General features: G+C 39.2%; 2 protein-coding genes across 2 annotated transcripts; one reads left to right on the top strand and one right to left on the bottom strand.

Moving 5' to 3' along the window:
* LOC111782044 (GDSL esterase/lipase At5g03610-like) lies at positions 1–2,329 on the bottom strand. Its single transcript, XM_023662810.1, has 4 exons — positions 2,263–2,329; positions 1,946–2,150; positions 1,600–1,874; positions 1–635 (listed from the first exon to the last, which is right to left on the bottom strand). The coding sequence occupies exons 1-4, from the start codon at positions 2,317–2,319 to the stop codon at positions 117–119; spliced, it is 1,056 nt and encodes a 351-aa protein (XP_023518578.1). The 5' UTR covers positions 2,320–2,329; the 3' UTR covers positions 1–116.
* A 1,668-nt stretch (positions 2,330–3,997) lies between these two features.
* LOC111782256 (subtilisin-like protease SBT4.15) lies at positions 3,998–7,390 on the top strand. The gene is made up of 9 exons (XM_023663095.1): positions 3,998–4,132; positions 4,234–4,377; positions 4,468–4,573; positions 4,664–5,171; positions 5,342–5,439; positions 5,961–6,185; positions 6,259–6,367; positions 6,437–6,650; positions 6,728–7,390. The coding sequence occupies exons 2-9, from the start codon at positions 4,236–4,238 to the stop codon at positions 7,273–7,275; spliced, it is 1,950 nt and encodes a 649-aa protein (XP_023518863.1). The 5' UTR covers positions 3,998–4,132; positions 4,234–4,235; the 3' UTR covers positions 7,276–7,390.
* Positions 7,391–10,554: the final 3,164 nt, after the last annotated feature.

Below are 10,554 nucleotides of genomic sequence, written 5' to 3'. Positions count from 1 at the left end.
ATTGGATTGTAAATTCTATTTTGAGTTACTCGGGTCACTAACCCAACCAACCCAGAACAGAAAATACATTTTCTTTATTAATTTCAATAAAAATACATTGAACAGCAAGAACAAATTCAAAGATGATATTTGAGAGACGATGCCAAAGAGCTAAAAGTTGCGAACCAGCCCTGTTGAGTAGGGTGCACTGAGTCCCAAAACAAGGTCGATTTGGGGCGTGTGCACAAAGTGTACATTTTGTTGCCCTTTTCATCGACGCTCCCGCACGAAAACTCACTGCTTACTCCAAAACAACATGGCTTCAATGGCGTCTCGAATCTTACCCTAGCTTTAGGGTTCCCTTTGTTTCGGATGATGGACAAGATTGCGTTGTAGACGTCGAAAATGATGAACGGAGAACCCTTTGTTTCCTTGTTTAGTTTCTCCACAGCTTGCTTTAATAAAAGGTTGTGAACTTTAGCCATTGAATTCGAGGTTGCATTGCAGTGCTTGAATGATGAGTTGGCTGTTGGCTGAGGAAGACATCCCACTGGCCCTAACCCTAACACCACTATTTTTTTCACTCCCAAGCTGTGGATGCGCTTCAAATTTACAGCAATTTGGTTCACTACTGAGATAATGAAGGGTTGGAGTCCCTATAATAACAATAATAATAGTGTTAGAGCACCCAGAATAAGAGAGGGAGCAATGATAAATTTTGTCGTGTTAGCTGAATGGAGCCAAGAACGGGAATTATATTCTCTGTCTTCATCCCGATTCTGTCCTGCCCCACTAATGTATAATATCGACTTTTAATATAACAGTTGAAGTCCACCGCTAGCAGATATTGTCCACTTTTGCTCATTAAGTAATGCGTCTATTAGGAGGAGGTTTTCACATTCTTATAAGAATGTCTTCGTTCCTCTTTCCAACCAATGTAAGATCACACAACCTGGTGTCTGGCTCTGGTACCATTTATAACACTCCAATTTCACCGATTAATAGATATTGTCCGTTTTGGTCCATTATGTATCATCGTCAGCCTCACAATTTTAAAACGCATCTATTAGAGAGAGGTTTCCACATCCTTATAAGAAATGTTCCATTTCCCTCTCCAAATGATTTTGGATTGGGGAGAGGTTTCCACATCTTTATAAAGAATGTTTCGTTTCCCTCCCCAACCGATGTGAGATCTCACAATCTACCCCCTTAGGGGCCAACGTCTTCGCTGGCACATAGACCAATATCTGACTCTGATACCATTTGTAACCGCCCCTAATAGATATTGTCCGCTTTGGTCCGTTACGTATCATCATCAGCCTCACAATTTTAAAACGTGTTGTTCGGGAGAAGTTTCCACACCCATCTTCTCCAACCAACGTGGGATTTCACAGAAAATAAGTTAAAAATGAAAATTATCCAACAAAAAAGTTCTTTAAAACAAATATTAAAAATTGAGAAAAATTAATAGCGGAGAATCACTTTCGTAATCCCGACGAATATAAATGAAAAATTTGCAAGAATAGAGAATGAAACAAGAGGCGGAGGTGGGGACCGAGCATCCCTATCTCCGTCCCGCGCCCCGTGTGTATGGTTAGTGTTGATAGTTGAAGAAGTTACCTCAATAGATCCATTTCTCTCTTGATAAAAGGAATAATCATTGCCGGATGGGGAGACAAGAGCAACAGAAGAACCGACATGTTTTGGAGCAAATATGTTATTAGCAACAAGACCTTGAAAGAAATCGATCTGGGTCGTCATGTTCGGGAAAGGAAACGACGTGTCGAACACGCCAGTTCCTCCAAAAGCAAAGTTCATCCCATATTTCGGCCCTTTCCTTCCACCCTTCCGCCATCCACTAAAGGTCTCCGGTGACTTCAGCTCAAGATAGTTAGCTACAACATGTTTTTCATATCAAAAAACAACCTTAACAACAAACAGACACAAAGACAAACAGACTGGTTACCGAAGAAATCGGTCAAAACACGACCATCGGAGAAACGACCGGAAGGTACGCCGGGAAATGTAATTCCATAAGGGAAATTCCGGGAGCTGGAAGTACTGGCCTTAATGTTGCCGGTGTCGACATACGAATCTCCGAACACGAACAGCTTGGTCGGCCGAGAATTAAAGCGATAATCAACATGGCGACGACCCGATCCTTGCCCTGACAAATTATATCAAATCAAACCAACCCCACGTCAGAAGTAAAATTGAAAGTCCGAATTACCGTTATATAAATAATATATTCGAACCAAAAAAAAAAAAAAAAAAAAAAAACNAGAGGAGAGAGAAAACGAAGAGAGAGAGAAGTGGAAACACAAGCTTCCTCGACTCCATGAGTGCTTGATATCGTGCTTTAATGGCTTCCATGGCTATCTATATATAGTGGTTTAAGAGATGGGCGGTCCAACCGTTGAACCGTTGAACCGTTGAACCGTTGAACGGTTGAATGTAAATAAAAAGTTAATTTTTCTTTTAGTATTATTATGTGCTTTTGGTGGCTTCAAATTAAAAAAAAAAAAAAAAAAAGGATTTTTGAAAGCACGTTTATAATATTAAATGTTTCATTAATATAATAATAATAATAATCATTCATTCTCGAAATATGGGTTCATCCACGTGGGCACACCAACGTGAGCTATAATGCCTAAATTGACTTTTTCATAGATATTATTATTTTATAAATCAAAGAGTCAATTATTATGTTCCCTGGACCATTGTAACCGTTCAAGATCATTACTAGTAAATATTGTCCATTTTGATTTGTTACATTCCATCGTTAGTCTCATGATTTTAAAATGCGTCTATTAGGGAGAAGTTTTCACATTCTCATAAGGAACGAACACTATAAGATCTCATCTCAATGAGTCATTATTAGAAATCACGAACCTCTTTAATGGTATGATATTATCCACTTTGAGTATAAACTCTAGTGATTTTACTTTTAGTTTCTCAAAAGACCTCGTACCAATAAAAATGTATTTCTTATTTATAAATTCGTGATTATCCCCTTAATTAATTAATATGAGACTCCCTCCCAACAATCTTCAACCGTCGTCACAATAATATATATAGAAAAAGAGTTGATTTTATTTGGTTTTCGTTAGACGAACACGACTCTCTACAATGGTATGATATTGTCCACTTTAAACATAAGCTCTCATGCGTTTTGCTTTGGATTTCCTCAAAAGGCCTTGTACCAATGAAGTTAGTATTCATCACTTATAAACTCATGATGATTCCATGAGCCCATGTGGGACTTTCATCATCCAACCGTTTGAATATAAAATTAAAAAAAACATTATTAACAGATAACTAAAAAACCAGAATCAATAACTAAAAAAAACGAGAATCTAACCTCTAAATTGTCTTAAAAGACTATTTATATCCTCTCTAAACCGACGGTCAAAATTAGAGCCTTTTGTTTCGAATTTCTTCCCTTCTCATATGAATATTTAACCCCACAAAATATCCAATTTCCAACATTAAAATTTTGTGTCGGTTTAGAATAATACCCAAATGAGGCTGCACGAGCTTCTGTTTGTACTTGTATTACTTTTTTGGCTCGTGGCCTCGTTTATGATCCATGGTTCGAGCCACTACGAAAGAAAGGTAATATAATAATAACATGATCGATCGTAGAGTAACAGTTTCATTGAATAATTTTTCATTTCTAAACGTTAATTTTTCACAGCCTTATATTGTTTATATGGGCGACATGCCCGCGGGAACTTTGTCGACTACGGTGGTAGACGACCATCACAACCTTCTATTGGATACCATTGGAGAGTACATTTCAATGCCTTTTTCACTTTATTGATATTTCTATCTTTTGTTAATGGCGTTTTTTTTGTTTGTCTAAACCACTTTTGTAATGTCCACCGAGCCGAAATATCATCTCAGATTAGTATGGTTCTTAGGGAAGGATTTGGATTATTATTCTGTAGAGAAAAAGATCCTATTAAAAAATTAAAAAAAAAAAAAAAAAAAAAAATATTGTGTAAGAATAATTTACTAATTAACCATTCTCTCCATCCATTTGTATGAGTTAGTGAAAACAAAGCTCGAGAGTCGAAGATCCACAGCTATGGAAGGAGCTTCAATGGATTCGCCGCCAGATTGTTGCCTCACGAAGCCGCCAAGCTCTCAAGTAAATCAACATCATATATTCCATGTCGTTTTACAATCCAAATAGCTCTGTGATTCCTTCATTCCATGTCGTTTTAGTAACTGTGATTTTGTGAGAACCAGATATGGAGGGCGTGGTGTCGGTGTTCCCGAGCAGGAAGCACCGAGTCGTGACCACCAGATCGTGGGACTTTCTGGGTCTCAATCGCCGCTCCAAACGGAACCCTAAAATCGAATCTAATATCATTGTCGCCGTTTTGGATACTGGTCTGTGTTTGTGTTTAATTCGCTTATAAATTCGTACAAACCCTAGAATTAATCGATTCATAATGTTGATTTGTTTGATGTTCTGTTTAGGGATTTGGATAAATAGCCCTAGTTTCAGTGATGAAGGCTACGGTCCGCCTCCCGCTAAATGGAAGGGTCGATGCGTCACCGGACCTAATTTCACCGCCTGCAACAAGTATCTATTTACTATTGATTTTTCTTGTTAATTCGATGCCTTATTAATTGATTGTTCTATTGTTAATTGGATGAATTGATAATGAAACAGCAAAGTGATCGGTGCTAATTACTTCGATCTGGACAATGTAAGCCAATTTACAGAGACGAGTGTGGCCGACACGGAGGGGCATGGCTCTCACACGGCATCGACTGTGGCAGGCTCGGCGGTGGAGGGGGCGAGTTTGTATGGCCTGGGCAAAGGGACTGCACGCGGTGGTGTGCCTTCTGCTCGAATTGCAGTGTACAAAGTGTGCTGGAGTATTTTCTGTAGCGATATGGATGTTCTTGCAGGCTTCGATGAGGCCATTGCTGATGGCGTTGATTTCATTTCCGTCTCCATTGGCTCGGTGGCTGTGGATTTCTTCAGGGACAGCCACGCAATTGGGGCTTTTCATGCTATGAAGAAGGGTATTTTAACGTCCTGCGCCGCCGGCAACGATGGCCCTGAATTGTCCACCGTTGAGAATGTGGCTCCCTGGATTATGACCGTAGCTGCAACCGGCATTGATAGGCGATTTGCCACTGCTTTCAAACTCGGGAATGGCAAGAAATTTACTGTAAGTCTCTCTCTTTTTTTGTTTACTTTTCAGCTTTTGATGAACGGATAATGAAAAACACTACATTTTAGATATAAGATTCTAATGTTTTTACTTGAAGAACATGTTATTACTTTCAGTATATATAACCCATTATTTATGTGAAGTGAAAATTACATAAAATTTGGCAGGGATTCTCCATCAACACTTTCTCGCCCAAGAATCAAATGTACTCTCTTACGAGCGGGGCTAGAGCATCCAACAATGGCACAATCCTAGGGAACGCAAGGTATGTGTGAGATCCCACATGGGGAGGGGAACGAAACATTCCTTATAATAGTGTGTAAACCTCTCCCTAGTAGACGAGTTTTAAAAACTTTGAGGGAAAGTCCAAAGAGGACAATATCTGCTAGCTATGAGCTTAGGCTGTTACAAAGGGTAAATACACGTTCGGTAGGCTTGGGCTGTTGCAAATGGCAAACACACACTCCTTGTAAGGGTGTGGAAACCTATCCATAGTAGATGTGTCAGGCAAGCCTAAAGAAGACAATATCAGCTAGGGAAGGCCTTTGGCGGTAAAACCTTGAGGGGAAGACCGAAAAGGAAAGCTCAAACCTTGAGGGGAAGCCTGAAAGGGAAAGCTCAAACACAATATCTGCTAGTGCTAGACTTTGGCTGTTACAGTATGAAATACATCCCATAAGTTAGAAATTGGTTTCTAAATGATCCCCGAGTAGAGTCGACCAATAGTTGACCTAACGAAATGATGACACAACGCTAACTAAACATGTGATCTTTGATTTGAAACAGTGCTAGTGCTTGTGACGTAGATGCTCTCAGCCAAAGCAAGGTGAAAGGAAGAATCGTGTATTGCTTGACAACATCCATAGATTACAACATCGAATCCTTAGGAGGCACTGGAATCATTGAACTCCTTGAAGAACAAACCGATTCTTCCCCCATTTTGCTTCTCCCTGGAGCTGTCATTCCTCCAGTCTCTGGCAAATATATCGATCTCTATATCAACTCCACCAAGTATGTTCCTTTTTTGTGTGGGAACTCCCAAAATTGCTGCTCCTTTTCAGTGATATTGATTCAATGAACACAGGGATCCTAGAGCTATCATTTACAAGAGCAAGACCGTCAAAATTGCTGCTCCTTTCGTGGCCTCTTTCTTATCCAGAGGCCCTCAGCTCATCAGCCCAAATATCCTCAAGGTATAACCCAAAACAAAAGCCTCTTTCGTTTCTCTATGTTTTACAAAAATACTGAGTTTCTGTGGTTAGCCTGATCTTGCTGCACCAGGGATAGATATCTTGGCTGCTTATACCAAGTTGTCAAGTTTGACAGGGAAAATTGCAGACAGTAGATATAGCTTGTTCAGTGTAATGGCAGGTACGTCCATGGCTTGTCCTCACGCCACTGCGGCTGCTGCCTACGTTAAGTCGTTCCACCCCGACTGGTCTCCGGCTGCGGTCAAGTCGGCTCTCATGACCACCGGTAAGTCTTGTGTGTAGCCGTATTTCCATTAGCCAATGTTCAGGCCTGAATGGATTTGGGTTTTCAATTCATTCTAGCAACGCCAATGAAGATCAAGTCGGAGGATGCTGAGTTTGGCTCTGGAGCTGGACAAATAAACCCAACCAAGGCTGTTCATCCTGGCCTTGTTTACGACATTTCGCTCGGCTCCTACATATCTTTCCTCTGCAAAGAAGGCTACAACAGTACAACAATTGGCCTACTTGTTGGTAGCAAGGAGTATAATTGCTCCAAGATCAAGCCTGCTAAAGGCACTGACGGGCTCAACTACCCTACAATGCACAAACAGCTCTCAGATCCTGGTTCTGCCATTACAGCGGTGTTTTATCGGACCGTGACTGATGTCGAGCACGGTGCGTCGGTGTACAGGGCGAATATATCATCCCCAGTTGGTCTCTCTGTCAAAGTTTTTCCAGACAGTCTAGATTTTGCGAAGGCAGGAGAAAGGAAGAGATTCAAAGTTGTGGTGAAGGGCGAAGCTATGAGAGATGGAACTCGGATTCTATCAGCTTTACTTGAATGGAAGGACTCTAAACACGTAGTTAGAAGCAATATCCTTATATCCAGACAGTCTAGATTAACGTAAGTTTTTACAACAAATATATTTTTTTATTTTTTATTTGTACAAGTAATTCTCAAGTATATTGTATACATGAAATTATTTATATTCTAAGAAATAATAAATTTAAATTTGAAAGATTTTTGAGATTAAAAATTTATTAAATACTTAATAAAAATTTAGTAATTTAGGTTTCTAGATTAATCAAATAATTATATGAAATCAACTATATAGATACGAAATTGAGCTATAAGGCGACTGATATCATTAGAGGATTGATATCTACATATTACATGCATACTATATCAAGTATCAAGGAGTGGTAGTATCATTGATATTACTAGGATTGAAATTATTATGACAAGTCAATTTAATTTAAAGGTGGAACAACAATCTCATTTTCTTAGTTGATCCTTAAAAAAAAGAAATAAGCAAAGTTCAAGCAGCTTGACCGATAGGGAGAGGGGTAACCTCGTCTTGCTTGCTTTTGGCGATACTTAACACATTAGATAATCAACATTCTTTTATGGTAGGATATGACTTTTTAGGCCGACCACAATACAAGTCATGAGCGATAGCAAAGTCAAGCAGGATAAAAGCTAGCAACCCAACTAGCAATAGCAAACCGCCTACTTATAGCCTCTTTTCCCCCTTACTCCCTATTCTCTCTTAAAGCTTTATAAGTTCAGAAAATAGATATGATTCACGTTTTCCTCAGCTCAGCTCAAAAGGCAAGGCAAGGGAATGAATTCGAGAACTTGATTGACATTGAAAGTTATGTGTACCAAACAAGCAATATGCTGATTGATGTACTAGCCAAGCCAGCTCGACCGGGATATTTGATTGGACAGAAGAACAACGGATTGAACATAACAGGACAATCGGGAAGGGAAGCTTGACATAGATATTGATTTGAACAAAGGAAATCAAATCAAATCGGTACCAGAAACCAAAGAAGAGATGGAATTCCAGATTGAACAGATGACCGACCTACAATAAGACGCAAATCGTCCCAGTCACGCAAGAAATGACCGATACACTTCATACAGGCACGCAAGAAAGATGAGTGGAAAATGATGAATTTGCCTTCAAAAAATGTCCCAGTCAACCATTTATGATGACATCGCCCTTACCTATCTGTGCTAGAGCCTCTCCTGGACTGATTGAACTCGGTAAAGCTGCTTCGAAAGATAGGAATGACGTTCTTTCTTTGAAATTCCGATTCTTTCTTTTTTTATTTCCTCTTTCATTTTCTTATGAGATTACCTCATTCCCTTCTTTTTGTAGGTCAGGATCAACAGGATTGGTTGATTGGCTGGAAGCTGACGGATCTGCTCGAAAGAAGAATGCAATGAATTGAATGATGAATGATGAGGAAGGGCTGGACCCCTCTTGGTTGACCGAGGGCTCTACTTCTCTTCCCGAGCTCATGGACTCTGTTAATGGAGGGTACTGAGCGAATCGACTACACAGAACAATTAAGCCCGAATTCCCCTAGATGGAAAGGAAGAATGTGGACAGATGGAACCAAAGAGGAGCTCTCCACAACAGGTAACATAAATGTGGACAGATGGGACCAAGAACCAAGAATGGAACCCAAATCTATGAAAGGTGAAACGTTGTAGGTCCACAACAGGTAACATAAATGAACAAGTTTCTTTTGTATTCAAGTGAGAGCCGGAGCTCGTATGGATACATTACTTCATTGTTCTATGTTTTATGAGGCCTTGCACTAAGCACATACTGATATGAACCACGACCAAAGAATTTTCATACCTCAAGGTCTAATTACAAAGACGATAGCCAAGAAATTACAACAAACCTTGTACACTTATATTCAAGCTATGATGAGCTCATCAAAGGAAATTCTAGAAAACGTTGGAGACCTTACTTATATGTTGTGCAAGGTTGAGCTTTAAGAAAGAGATGCATTAAATGCACTTTAAGTGACATTCAATGAACTCAGCTGAATTTATAGAACTAGTCTAAGGATGACTAATGCATATTTCATTCGTTGTACTATTTAATTATAATTTAAATATTTGTTTGTCATATTTNTGGAAAATGATGAATTTGCCTTCAAAAAATGTCCCAGTCAACCATTTATGATGACATCGCCCTTACCTATCTGTGCTAGAGCCTCTCCTGGACTGATTGAACTCGGTAAAGCTGCTTCGAAAGATAGGAATGACGTTCTTTCTTTGAAATTCCGATTCTTTCTTTTTTTATTTCCTCTTTCATTTTCTTATGAGATTACCTCATTCCCTTCTTTTTGTAGGTCAGGATCAACAGGATTGGTTGATTGGCTGGAAGCTGACGGATCTGCTCGAAAGAAGAATGCAATGAATTGAATGATGAATGATGAGGAAGGGCTGGACCCCTCTTGGTTGACCGAGGGCTCTACTTCTCTTCCCGAGCTCATGGACTCTGTTAATGGAGGGTACTGAGCGAATCGACTACACAGAACAATTAAGCCCGAATTCCCCTAGATGGAAAGGAAGAATGTGGACAGATGGAACCAAAGAGGAGCTCTCCACAACAGGTAACATAAATGTGGACAGATGGGACCAAGAACCAAGAATGGAACCCAAATCTATGAAAGGTGAAACGTTGTAGGTCCACAACAGGTAACATAAATGAACAAGTTTCTTTTGTATTCAAGTGAGAGCCGGAGCTCGTATGGATACATTACTTCATTGTTCTATGTTTTATGAGGCCTTGCACTAAGCACATACTGATATGAACCACGACCAAAGAATTTTCATACCTCAAGGTCTAATTACAAAGACGATAGCCAAGAAATTACAACAAACCTTGTACACTTATATTCAAGCTATGATGAGCTCATCAAAGGAAATTCTAGAAAACGTTGGAGACCTTACTTATATGTTGTGCAAGGTTGAGCTTTAAGAAAGAGATGCATTAAATGCACTTTAAGTGACATTCAATGAACTCAGCTGAATTTATAGAACTAGTCTAAGGATGACTAATGCATATTTCATTCGTTGTACTATTTAATTATAATTTAAATATTTGTTTGTCATATTTAAGCTAATTTTTTAATATAGGAGTTAAAGTTATATTGTAACCTACTTATTTACCATATTCCACTGTTAACTAACCATTTTAATAGGAAGATGACGAGTCTTTCTCATTTACTAGCCATTTTATTTTGAAAGTTATGTGTCACATAGGTCAACGTTGTAGAGGCTATATAAATTTTTTTCTTTTTTNAATGGAGGGTACTGAGCGAATCGACTACACAGAACAATTAAGCCCGAATTCCCCTAGATGGAAAGGAAGAAT

This window comes from Cucurbita pepo, chromosome LG19 (genome assembly GCF_002806865.2).
Source record: "Cucurbita pepo subsp. pepo cultivar mu-cu-16 chromosome LG19, ASM280686v2, whole genome shotgun sequence".
NCBI lineage: Eukaryota > Viridiplantae > Streptophyta > Magnoliopsida > Cucurbitales > Cucurbitaceae > Cucurbita > Cucurbita pepo.
This window is presented reverse-complemented; position numbering and strand designations above follow the sequence as displayed.

What these genes read in the sequence shown, in the direction of transcription:
- LOC111782256 (XM_023663095.1), top strand. Translation starts at nt 4,236, where the DNA reads ATGGAGGGCGTGGTGTCGGTGTTCCCGAGCAGGAAGCACCGAGTCGTG. An exon ending in GGAATGGCAAGAAATTTACT is followed by an intron (nt 5,172 to 5,341) that starts GTAAGTCTCTCT and finishes AAAATTTGGCAG; the next exon opens with GGATTCTCCATCAACACTTT. An exon ending in TCAGCCCAAATATCCTCAAG is followed by an intron (nt 6,368 to 6,436) that starts GTATAACCCAAA and finishes TTCTGTGGTTAG; the next exon opens with CCTGATCTTGCTGCACCAGG.
- LOC111782044 (XM_023662810.1), bottom strand. Translation starts at nt 2,319, where the DNA reads ATGGAGTCGAGGAAGCTTGTGTTTCCACTTCTCTCTCTCTTCGTTTTC. An exon ending in TGTTTTGACCGATTTCTTCG is followed by an intron (nt 1,875 to 1,945) that starts GTAACCAGTCTG and finishes AACATGTTGTAG; the next exon opens with CTAACTATCTTGAGCTGAAG. An exon ending in AGAGAAATGGATCTATTGAG is followed by an intron (nt 636 to 1,599) that starts GTAACTTCTTCA and finishes TTGTTATTATAG; the next exon opens with GGACTCCAACCCTTCATTAT.